Here is a 12739-nt window from a genome sequence, read left to right as displayed (position 1 = left end):
TTTCCCTTTCCAGGGAATAGCAACATAAACGAACCTTACAATCTGTTGTTAAAACTCATATAAACAGCCTTAATACCAATCCTTAAGAGAAAGATAATTAATTAAAAAAAGGTCATAGAAAGTTATTTTGCTTTTAAAGAGATTGGGTTCCAAACAGGAGGCCTAAGACAAAAGTAGGAATTAGACAATTTTACGACAAGATAATCTTACAGAACTGCAACAAGCATTCCAGATGCATTCTGTCTTACAAGAAAAAGAATTTTTTATTAGTTGAAAAGGAAAGAAAAACACCCACAAGTACATACTGATTTCCTGGTTTAGTGAAAATCAGGAGGTTAGCAGTTCAGCTTAAGATGTACTCGATGTTTTACTGCAGGAACAGCTAATCTAGGTATTCAGCAGAACAATGAATCTGTGGGATAGATTCTTATCTAGTAATACATCTGTGTAGCTCCCTTAGCAATAATCCCTTAATTCTCTTCTGACATATTTGATTATTGTCTGTTTTTAAATGCATCTGTTTCTAAAGAATGAAAAATTAATAGCTAAATCCCCTAATACCTGCATTCAGCAACTGACACACATACCCACATTTATGTATGTGCAAACAGTATGTCACATCAAGCCTTTTTTTAAAATTTGAAATTGTCTGTCTAAAGAGTAGATGGAGTGAGCATACCAGAAAAAATTGTTACTGTGCTTCTGAGATTTTTTTTAACCAATTAACTGCAGTTAGAATGTATATCTAATTTCCTCATAATATTCCAGCCTTCACATAAGTGATATTGTAAAAGGCACAGAGCCAAACAGAGCAAGCTCTTACTCTGCCCCACAGATACAGCCCAAGAATCACATAGGTTTTGAACAACGGAAGAAGGTGCTTTCAGTCCTATGGCTTTAGGATTGCAAAGGCCCACTGCCACCTCCACGGGTGCAAACCCAACAGAGAAACCTTGTGGCTGTTCCCAGCACCTGGAAGAGGCGCAGCTTTTACCCACTATTAATGTTTATGTTCCCTTAACTGCATATACCAGCAGATTATTTTCTTGTATGTGCCAATTTCTAATCTGGATTACTAAAAATAAACTCTAGATTCTGGCTTCTGAGTTCATTGGGGTTGTTGAAGAATCAAAGGATTCCAGCTTTATATCAAAGTAGCTGGGCTCACATTGAAGAACTGGTTTCCATTACCGGTGCTCATCTTTCCGCCTTTGGTGTTAAGGGGATGCAGTGGTTTTGCACCAGTCAGTGCTCAGCAGTGTCCCTGCAAGTCCATATGGGGCTCAGTGCACTCCAGAGGGAGTTCACCTCAGCTTGAGGGAAGGTGTTTAATGAGCCCTTATGTCATTTAGTTTATTTGTTTTCTTAAAGAAACAGGCCAAAGGAAGGCATCAAAGTCTCAAGGAAATTAACTTCTTCAGAAGGCATCAGTTTTGGGAAAAAGAATGGCGAGCCTGATGCCAAAAGGCAAAGACAGCTCTTAAAAATAACAGTGTTGGAGAGGTGAGAATCCCTTTTTAAATTATGATCTATTAGCTAGTAATAACTCATTGTTATTTGACCATTTTGCAGGCATTCTGCACCATGCTCACAATTACATTATTGAGGCCTTAAAATTTGGATTTCTACTTTGAATTCTCTGAAAAAGTGTCTTTGCTAAAAATATGAATAGCAAATTGAATATCAAAGAAAATTATCAACAAATTTGAAGTCTAGTGGATTAAGCAAAAGGCTTGAAGCTGTGGTTGCTGACAAGTGATTTCAGCAATACACTCAGTGTTGTACAGAGTTATTTCATTACAAAATTGTCAAATACTCTTGTTGGTATTTTGTGACTGCAAGAATGGAATGATTGTTTTTATCCTGTAGCATTAAAAAAAATTGTCTGTTGAGAGGGCCTCAGACACAAGATGCTTCACCTTGCTCATAATTCAAGAAGCAGTAGTTTTGTCAATATAAATTATTAAAGAAATTAAAGCTCAGAAAAATTAATCAGCCAAATGAAGCTCATAAACAATACTCGTCAAATTACTCATCTTAATTTATAGCACTTAAACAGCAGCAAAGCCTCTCAGCCACACCTGAGATTTGTGTCCCACTGAGCTAGACACAGCACGTAACATTGATAAAGCAGGCTTTCCCTTGAAAAGTTAGTAATTTAAATCAATGCAAAGTAGATGTATTTGGGAGGGTGGCAGAGAGGCAAAAAATATGCAGCTGTTGCCTCCATTTTCCACAGGAGAAGCAGCAGCAGCAGGAAGCAGCCAGGTGGCTTTCCCAGAGCTTCCCCGGAGCATTGCAGCATACGCAGAAGAGAAATTCATAATATTCTGCCCCAACACCCCAGTCACGAGGCCTGAGACTGGAAATGTCTTCAAATCTGAATGCCTTCAAGTTTCCTCGCAGGAGCAATTATGCCGCTATCTCTTAGCAAAAAGGGAAACGACGATGAGTTGCCTGCTATCTGCCAGATGGGCTAAATGAAGCAGTTTCTTCTGTTTCAGTAATGCTGTGGACTAGAATTGGTCCAAGGACCTGAAGCTTATAATAATCAAATGCCAAAATATGTACATACCCGTTTTAAAAATGGCTTTTTCACTGGGTAAGCTGCAGCCTGTGCCATTCACAGCCATGACCCACACACTATAGCAGCGATCTGGCTCCAGGTCCTCCAAAATGCAGTGGCTCTCCTTCACCGTCACTCTGTACTCTTCCACCAAAGCTAGGAGGAACAGACACATGCACAGGACGTCACACTCATGTGTTGTACTGGTAAGGCCTATAATTGCGCCTCTCAGCTAACGTGAAAAACAGTAAATTAAAAAAAAATCCAGAATGCATTACTAGCCAAGATCTCCGTATTTTACTCTTACTCAGTTTTGACAGAAAGTTTCTGACGTGCCCTTGAGTTGAGTGCACTCAAACCCCACTGATGGCAAGGGGAGATTATGGCCTTCATCCTACTGAGGACTAGAGTGCAAATTTGGGACATACAGTCAGCAGTTATCAACCCCGATTTCACCACTCTATGACATACCAATTTCTCATAATGGACTTTATAGCTCTTAGCTAGGAATCAGCTATTACAAAAAGCCCTTAACATCCTTTAGCATGGACACACAGATGCCCTTGCACACATGGGATTTGTGCAGAGCCCAGTTGCGTAAAGTGACTTTAAGATCAGTCTGAGCTTTTCAATGAATGAGCATTTCAATCCCCTTTTCTCAATTTCATATTTAACATTTGAAATATTTTAATATCATTTTGAAAAATTCTTTATCTACATGTGGAAATATTGTGGAAATACTGATTATCTTTTTCTGCAATTTTTTTTGCTAGGACATATTTCTGAAGTACATGCAGGGCCCCAAAAACCTAATGAAGCTCATCCCATTGGGAGCTCTATCTGCAGTCCCCATGAGTACCCACGGGGCAGCATGGACACAACCTCTCTGAAGGTCAGGCCACTTCATAAAGGGTCAACTCAACAGGGATGTTGTTGCTTCTCTGCAAATAATTGCCCTGCACTTTACAGACCATGATATTTATCTTGCATTTTGGGAAATGTAGGGGAGGACAAGGAATGCCATCTATTCCACCATTACCCATCCTTAGTCCTATGCATGATGTCTTCACATGCCCTCTTCTCTCTGCACCCTGGGCCCTCCCCTGCAGCTTGGCCTCCCCTGGGCTGATCCCAGACCAGAGTAGAAAGGACTCCTGCCGTCATGAAGGCAAGATGTTACACACCTGCTGCATCTTTGCTGGCTTGAGGCTCCTCCATACAGTAGACCTGGAAGCAGTCGATGGCATCCCCGTCGTTCACAGCCCAGTAGATGGCAATGGAGGTGCTGGTCGCCGAGTTTGGTTCCTGAGGCACAACTGTCGGTGTCTGTGGGACTGAGAGAAAAATCTCCCATTGTTATTCACATTCCCATTTTTTTCAGTCAAATTACCTACAGGTTTGTGAGGTAACCCAGTTGCTTATTTCCACAGACCAAGTACAGCATGTAAATGAAATATGGAATACTGGTGCAGTTTTAGAGCAATAGGTCCTCCTAAACTAGGAACAGAAAAAAGTAATCGCTCAGCATTGGAATCTGTCCATTTCCCTCACAGTCTGGACAAAATTAGATCCAGTCTTAGTACTGGGACCACCTGAACCCGGCGCAAAGCTTGTGCCCACGCCCTGTCCAGCTCTTGGGGTACTTCCCCATGGGGCAGGACCATCATGCAGATGAGTCATGGCACAACTGTTCATTTGTGACCTCCAGCAGGCAGGCTCCCAGGGCTGTGGCAATCCTGGACACGCAGAGCTGTCATACAGCTCCAGCAGTGCCCCTCCTTTCCCCAAGGGACCTGGTCCCTTCAGTCACAGGGAGAGCTCTCCAGCTCTGCCCTCCACTTTGAGGTATATGTCTTGATGATATCTCAAGAGACTCCTGATAACTTCAGGCCACCTCCTCAGCAAGGCCACAAGACCCTGGAGCCTAATGCAGGCTCCTTTGGGTGGCTGCCTGCTCCATTATGTGACCTTGCCTTGCAACATAGGCACCAGAGGAGAGGACACCCTATGAAGAGGATGCCCATGAAAGCAAAGACTGAAAGCCCTTGTTTGTAGCAAACAGCAGGGGACAGTTCACTGATGGGGAGTGGGAGCTTGCAGAAGAAGGCCTCCTCCAGAGACAGACGTATGTAGCTGATCCCAGAAAGGTGGGCAGGGAAAAGGACCTGTCACACCAGGAAAGGATTCATGCAGTGTGTCAAATCCACTGACATTGACGGCAGCGGGGATGCGCTTTAGGCAAACGAAGGCTCTAACAGCACTGTGGAGCAGGAGGCTCCTTGTGGCCTTGGGTCCACCCCTGCCCAGAGGTAGACTCCTACTGCAGGTGCACAGCTAGGTGCTCCTGCCTGGCATGGTCATTTTCCCCCACAGATCCAGTGGACAGAGACTCCTTGGTGCACAGGTGAACACGAGCTCTGCCAAAGCACCTGAATCCCATGGGATAACCAGGAGCATCCTTCACAAAGATTGCTTCAAAGACCTCCAAGACTCCCCAAATTTCATATAAACTTTGTCTCCTGATCAGCATAGATCCATCCCTGATGAGATATTGTTCCCCTCTATGATTATGGCTTAAAAGAGAGGGAGGGGAAAGAAAGAAGCAAAAAGCTCCAAAAGATGTTAATTGTTAAACTGATTACAGGGAATGAAAATACATGGTTCTGTTTCTTCACCCAGTAGATTTCCATATTTCATGAATTCCCTTAGAATCTCAGCAGAAAGCTTTTGCTTTTTTTCAGTTAGCTTCACAGCAATGATGTTGATCCCCTGTGGCATGAACAAGGCAAATGCAGATGCTGGCTGTTTCCTTATGATTTATACAGAGAGCTACCAGTACAGTAGGATTACATCTGCTTCCCATTGAAAAAAAATTATCCTTCTCATTGCTAAAAACAATCCGCATTTTGTCTTTTGGCTGCATCTAGAGTTGGTGAATTTAAAAAATTGATCGTCTTTAGGAAAAGACTCCTTTCAGTGGACCCGGTGGGGAAATCAGCTTTTTTTTCCACTGTGAAGTTGCCTAGAAACTGCTATTTATGATCACAGAAACCCCACAACTGCAAGAGGAATTATTATGCCAAATCTGAATAGAAGCTAGCTTAATGAATGAAACTTCTGAAAAAAAAGTTATGATCAAAATTCAGTTTGGTAACATTGAGAAACATTTGATTTCAAATTTCCTTTTGCATAATAGGAAACGAACTTTTGAAAGGAAGTAATTTCAAAGCAAGAAGTTGAACTATTTTCTTTAGAAACAGAACATTTATGTGTTATCAAAGTGCTGGCCCCTTTTTAAATGAATTTTAGTCAAAGAAATGAGATACTTGCACCACAAGCTTGATTAAATCATATTTTTCAACAGAAAAGTGTGACATCTTCTCATCAGTCCAGTTTTCATTGAAGTGCTGTGATGTAAGGAAGTTTTTCCTTCATGCTACCTAATCCCCACAGTCCCCAGGAGAAAAAAAAATAATCCCATAACAATTTTATGGATATTCACCCCTTTCCAATGTAATGAGAACTATATTATCTTGGCTTTGTGGACTTGAAGAAGGAAAGCAGTTACATTCCTCTGTGACTCCAAGGGATGATTGTTACAATTGGCAAAGGTCCTTGCCTTCTGGTATAGAAGGGCAGGACTCATGGAAATAATAATTTTTCAATTTTTAAATTATTCCCACTCTTCTTGTGGTAGAACCTGGGTTCCGATATGCTCAATGGTATGTTGCAGGGGTTTTTTTATGCTTATGCATTTGTTAATGGAGCTGGCTTACACGACAGGAGCAAGAATTTGAGGGAAAAGGGCTTCTCATTAGTGGATATGGAAAAATTGGAAACTGAGGGTATTTTGGAGGAAAAATGTTTCTGAAATGGTGAAAATAAAGTTCTATGAAATTGTTCAGTAAAAGACTATACTTTCTGAAGGAAAAAATTGTGGATTGGAGAAACATGGCAAATTCACATGTATTTCATCAAATAGCTTCAGTCAAAAAAAATTCTGAGAGTATCTGACATTTTCCTCTAGTATGCGATAATTGATGTACTCAAGGTGTTCAATTTCAAATAAAGTTTCCTGTAGGCATTTACCTCTATTTTCCTTCATGAAGGGTGTAATCTTGAAAAAAAAATAAATTTGTCTACTGCTTACCAAAGTAAAAATCACAATAGTAGCTGAAATATTTGGTAGTGGAAATGAAGAATGAAAACCAGGTATTTTAGAAAAAGAAAGAGAAGAATGTATAAAGGATGAAGAGCTTTGAAAGTGGCTTGCTAGTGGACAGTCATTCATTTCCAGTTTGTCAAAGCAAACTAGTCTGGAGCCATTTGGTGTTCAGCAAACACAGTAGCTAATGCAAATCAAACAAAAAAGTGGATCTCAGCATTTTAGGGAAAAAAACATTTTGGAGTGACTTGTGGGAAAAGGAAATAGAGCATGACAAACTGAAACTGTCCTCCTGGATGACCTTGCCAGTAGGTAGCAGCCCAGGAGGAAAGAATGGTTGCACTCACAGGACTACAAGAGGAAGTTTAGTAACTAAACCAAAACGTGTAGCTCATTTGCACCACTAAGTTAACTCTGAGACTGGGTTACAAAAAAGATCTTTTTGTCTGACTTCCTAAAAAAATGAAACTGAGATAATGCTGCATGCACAAGTGCCTGTCCACATTCACCTGGGAAGCTTTGAATGTCGCAGGCAATTTCAAACAAATCTGACAAGGACATTAAGGTCTTAGAGATACTCAGTTCTTCTAGGTCTACTAAAAGTAGTGGTGTTGAGGAGAGAGACAATGTCCCCACAGTGACACTGCTGAGTGCACTCAGCTCTTATTAGGCACCGGAGAGTCTGCAGAAGACAGCACTTCTCCTGTGTCCCATTAGGCACCTGAAAATTCAGCCAGGAAACAAAGCACTTTAGGGAAATCGGTGCTCTAGTTCCAGTGCTCAGGGACCAAACATGTGAGAAAGAGGCTTCTCTTGAAAAGCCAGAGAGTGCCTACGATGGTGGTGGTGCATGTGATGGTGAATGGGAGGTCACAAAGCATGACAGCGAGATGCAAGATCCCTAAACAAACCTTCTCTTGAGAAAGAAACACTGGAGCAAGACCCTGTTATGAGGAAAATGAATTCACAAACTGGGGCTGACAAACTCTTCATTGACAGCTGTCCTGATCCAGATAATTTCTATAGGTGTATGTACAGGCAAAGTAGGAAGCCCACACAGGCAGGTTTTTTACAGGACATGAAATATCAGCTAGAGATGAATAGACCCCTTTACTATGTGCAATTTTCACTGCTGCCCTCTGAGGCAGAGGCTGATTCCAGCTACAGTTAACCACTTTCCCTTCATGTCCCGTGGGGGATTCAGGTTCCTCTGTTCACTTGGCACAAGCCCAGGGACCTCGGCTCTCAGCCAGCTCCCTGCCCTCCTCCCCACACCAGCGATATTGGGACTGCCTTCCTCGGAGGAAGAGAGCTCAGAAGACCCTTTGATTGCGTCTTCTGTCCCGCCTGCAAGGCAACAGCAACTTCTTTAGCCCTGAGAGATTTACAGATAGAGACCGTCCGCTAGTCTGAGGTACAGATAATCTGAAACGATGCAAGAATCCCCCACTTGAGCACTTCTCCCTCTGTTGCTCATCTTAGTGTCCTACTATAAGCCAAACACTTGTGCACAATTAGACTTCATTTTACATTCAACTCTGATTGCTAATTACATGGTTTGCAAATTTATACTTCTCAAATAGATTCTGTTTTTAGCTTCCTAAAATTTCCAAAGCATTGCCAAAATGTTAGCTTTTGTAAAGATGATATTCAGAGATTCTTACCAGCCACATGTTTTAATGAGTGCTGGTTGCTTTGTCCCGGACTGTCCGCATAGTGCTCAAACAGTGAAAAAGCACTGGGCACCTTTTCTAAAGACAGGGTAGTATCCATTGCAGAAAGTAACCTATTTGGAAGAAAACACATAGTTGTCTGTGTAAATCCCTTGTGGCACCACATAGTTTTCCAAAGGCACAAGCAAACATCATGCGACGCATGCTTCTCTAAATATTTCCCATGAACTTGAGGACAACATGCAAGGAGAAGGTGTTTCCCTGATTTTGAACATTTAGAGCATACTGCAATTTTGGACCAGGAGCACAGTAAGAGTGCACATGGTCTGTATACACTTGACCCATGAGAATGTGAGGATTTGAAGTTCACAGCAAGACTCCCAAGAGCACAGGGGTTCAGACTTACTAACACAATGCCTTTAAAGGTTACAAACCTTAGAGCTAAACTGCAGCAGCTGACTCTAGAGATGTAATGCAAAGCAGCTGCTTGTGGCAAGCAAAAAAAAAAAAAAACATGAGAAGGAAGATAGATAGATTCCACTTAATTAACCCGTATTTGCTGAGTTCATAATAGGAAAAAACCCAACATATTTTTAACTCTGAGGCAGAAGCTGCTTCAAGGAAATGAAAGATTTTTTTTTCAAGGCAATTGAATTCTATGTTCTTCTTTTTCAGTCACCAAAGTAGTAAATTCTTAACAAATTCTTAACAAAGCACAACACATAGAAAATATACTTTCTTTAGAAAAACATGCATTGTTATATGGACTTGTTCTTAATCTTTTTTAGCAAGTCAGGTATTATCAAAGTAAAGTAATAACCAAATGCATGCACAAAACAGAATAAACTTTAAGTTTAGTGTGTAAGTAAACAAGTAAAGACCATGTATACAGAAAGCCTTGGAAAATTCTTTTGTCCCGTTATACCTGCTCTACTCTTACACAATAAACTACATGCAGATATGTGGCCAAACTCTCAAATTTTGAATTACAACAGGGGAGTCCAAATTTATAGTCCTAATTCTGCAGATTAATAGGAACCACAAAGGGGTGTTCGGCACCTTCTATTCAGACCGCTCTCCTGGGGTTGTAATTTGACTGCAGAATGGATCCCTTGTGTCATTGTGATACCCCAGTCCACATCAGCATTCCTATCGCTGTGATGGATGAAGCAGCACTGGCAAGGGTATGTTTGATACATGCTGTGCAATGCCCAGGCCCTTTGGGGAAAGTCAGTGGTGGTGGTGGTGTGGGCAAAGCAGGTCTTGGGGCTTGCATAGGAGCAGCCTGCAGCCAGCCTTTCTGAATATCTGTAGTGCACCTTGGAAAATTTATTGGGGGAATATGCGCTTATAATCAAACAACTTCTCTTATGAAGGATGGATCTCACCAAAATGAATCCCTTGAGGAAATCACACATGGCAAAGAACTGTTTGCGACTCTATGTATTTATTGGTAGGTGCAGGCAGGCCAGGATTCAGCTGTGATGAGGCATCAGCCCTCTGGCACATCCTGAATCAGGCAGTGCCAATGAAGAGGCATGGGAAAAAAATCAGCCCATAGTCTCCTGGTAAGCTTTTGAAAACTACTTAATCTCATTTTTTTTTTCTGGTATTGTGTTCAGAAATACAGTCCAACGACCCCAGCCATCTGAGTGACACTTTGTATTATAACCTTTCAGAGACCAGGTAATACAGAACCAGACTAGTGAAAAAAAGAACATACTAGTGATGTCTAAGAGATGGAAGCATAGTCAAAATGTTTTTTAGTATATGTGTGTATAATAATAACTACAAGGAACACCTGTTTAAAAATGTCTGTGTAGAGATCTAAAATTGAGCTGACATTTTAAAATGCTATTTGTTTAATTGATGTATTACAGAACATGTGCAAAACAATTCAAAACCAGTCAGTTACAGCAACAAGTATAAAAACTCTTAATTTCATTATTTGCAAGGTTTATAAAAGTAGCCATGAATATTAGCAGTGTGTTTTCAAAGCTTGCAAACGCTAAATGAAGCATCCAGCACGCTAGGCCTAGTACTCACTACGGTGCACTTAACCCACACTTCATATACCTTTTATTCAATTCTTTAGATGACTAGAGGAGGAAAAAAAAGAAATATATTAACAGTTTTCAAAAACCTGAAAATGTTGAAGAGCCACTCATCTAACAGTCTTGCTACTCTCCACAGACATAAGGCTTTATTGACTTGATGTTATCTGGGATGCTGCTCATTCACACCAGCAGAGAATTTGTTTCCTCAAGTATATTCCGCTTCAAAGCTCTGGCTCAGCAGGCTATTAGAGCCTAAATCTGGTTTTAAGCTCCTGAGGGTCAGTATTCAATATCAAGGTTTAAAGACCAGAGCACAGTCAAATACTTTCTTATACCAAGGCTTTTACAGAAAGAAATCACCTGCACATTAAGAACACTTAAATCCAAATTCTGGCTGAAATCTCCTTCATAACTTCTTATCACTAGAAGCTGGGTGAGATTTATACGCATGGAGTGAGAGTTTCTCCTGTGTTCCACGAAACTTCAACTAACGTTTACTGGCTCGTGGACAGAAAAGTTCCTGTCCTTTATCACTAACAGAAAGGGGCAAGGAATCTAATAATTTTCACACTCTTCAAAGGAATTTCAGATTAAAAAGTTATCTTTTTGCCAAAGCACTGATCCAGTACCTCACAAAGTTCAGGAAAATAAGCTATATTTTTCATCCATACCAGAACAGCCAATCTACAACAGCATTCACTTGGTTACCGGACACAAAGACATTGCTTATCCTGGAGGAGGGTAAAAAACCAAATATTGTTCCACCATTTCTATAACTGCTGGTATACGGGCTGGGGGATTGTATTTGGAAAGCTGTTTTATTTTGCATGAATGGTCAGTCTTTAGGCAGTAATTTAAACTTTGAATTTATGGCATCCCAGGATAGTTTCTCTGCAACTTCCAGACTACATGCTAATTCAGTAACGGGACAAGATTATTGTCCCAGAAATCTCATCCCCTTGAAGACTGCTGATACACTTCCATGGAGAAGAAAGTGCCACAGCTCACTTATGGACAAGTCTTGCAGCACTAGAACAATCTTGGAAGACCCAGGCCTTTAGTGATTAACCTGCAAGACCCTTTAAAATCAGTTTATGACTGATGACTGTATAAGATAGGTAAATCCAGTCATGCAGATTCACAAAGATTTTTTTTACATCCAGAAAGAGCCATTACAGACATGCACCTCACATGCGCATTCCTAAACCTAGCCCACTGTCACAGTTTAACCCCAGCCAGCAACTAAGCACCACACAGCTGCTCACTGTTTTTCAGCAGTAAACCTTTATCACAGCCTCAGTAATTTGAATGCATAACTACTGTCTGTGTCTGCTCATTTAAAAAACACAAAAAAACCCACAACTCAATGACTCTCCTTCAGATAATTCTCAATTACGCTTTCTTGTTTCACCTTTATTTTTCATATAGTAAAGTACCTTTACTCTAACATTTCTTACTCCTCGGTGGATAATTAATTCTAGATAAATTATCAAACTGTCTCTTAGCCTTCTCTTCACAAAAAAACCCAAAAAACCCCAGAACTATTTTAATGGTGTAAGTCATTTTTTCATCTTGCCCATCATCTTTGCAATTCTCTCTGAGCATTCACATGACAGAAGCAAATGATCTAGCAGTCTCAGAGGGGAATAACTGAGCTTGCAGGATTTAGTGATCTTAAAAAAAAAAGGAAAGTAAATAACTCATTCTCAGCCTCGGTACAGTGTAAGTACTTTCCTAACTAGTATCATAAAAGCTACAATATGATAGCCATTTTTACTTACACTTAGGAAAACAAATCCATCAAGCTCTTCCATTTCTTTTACCGTTGCCTCCAAAATTTCCTTTGCTGAATCAACGGTTTGCTGGAAGTTAACCATCTGCTCATACAGGTACTCCATTTTCATCTTCTTCACTTCCTCAAAGTTCTCTGATTTCTCATCATATTGTGCCACCACTTTCTTAAGCATCTCCTCATTCTGCTTTTCCAATAACTCCGCATTTTTCTTACAGTTTTCCTGCAAAACAAAAACAGATGTAAATTGATCTGCAGAATAAAATTACAAGATTTAATGAATATACAGAAATTCTCAATTACCCATACATGAGCTACCCACCAGACTCCTTCTGGCATCCTGACAATAGGAGAACTTTATTTCTGTAAGCAAGCTCATCTGGGAGAAATAGTGCTAGAGAAATACATTCGAAACAATGGCAGATTTTTTTTTTTTTACTGTTGGTGTTTAATTTTAAACTTCTATATTTAAACACTGAGACAAGA

At 40.5% G+C, this 12739-nt stretch overlaps 1 protein-coding gene across 1 annotated transcript in view; it reads right to left on the bottom strand.

The window, feature by feature from the left end:
* The window catches only part of CMYA5 (cardiomyopathy associated 5), a 48803-nt gene that overhangs the window by 13275 nt on the left and 22789 nt on the right, over nt 1–12739 (bottom strand). Inside the window, exons 9-13 of the mRNA XM_009706744.1 lie at nt 12243–12476; nt 10481–10503; nt 8396–8517; nt 3751–3900; nt 2576–2722 (exon numbers count right to left, since the gene is read on the bottom strand). Of these exons, the coding sequence (XP_009705046.1) occupies nt 2576–2722; nt 3751–3900; nt 8396–8517; nt 10481–10503; nt 12243–12476 (676 nt within the window). The remainder of the gene's footprint in view (nt 1–2575; nt 2723–3750; nt 3901–8395; nt 8518–10480; nt 10504–12242; nt 12477–12739) is intronic.

Source organism: Cariama cristata, unplaced genomic scaffold (assembly GCF_000690535.1).
Source record: "Cariama cristata isolate BGI_N322 unplaced genomic scaffold, ASM69053v1 scaffold21238, whole genome shotgun sequence".
In the NCBI taxonomy this organism is placed as follows: Eukaryota; Metazoa; Chordata; class Aves; order Cariamiformes; family Cariamidae; genus Cariama; species Cariama cristata.
This window is presented reverse-complemented; position numbering and strand designations above follow the sequence as displayed.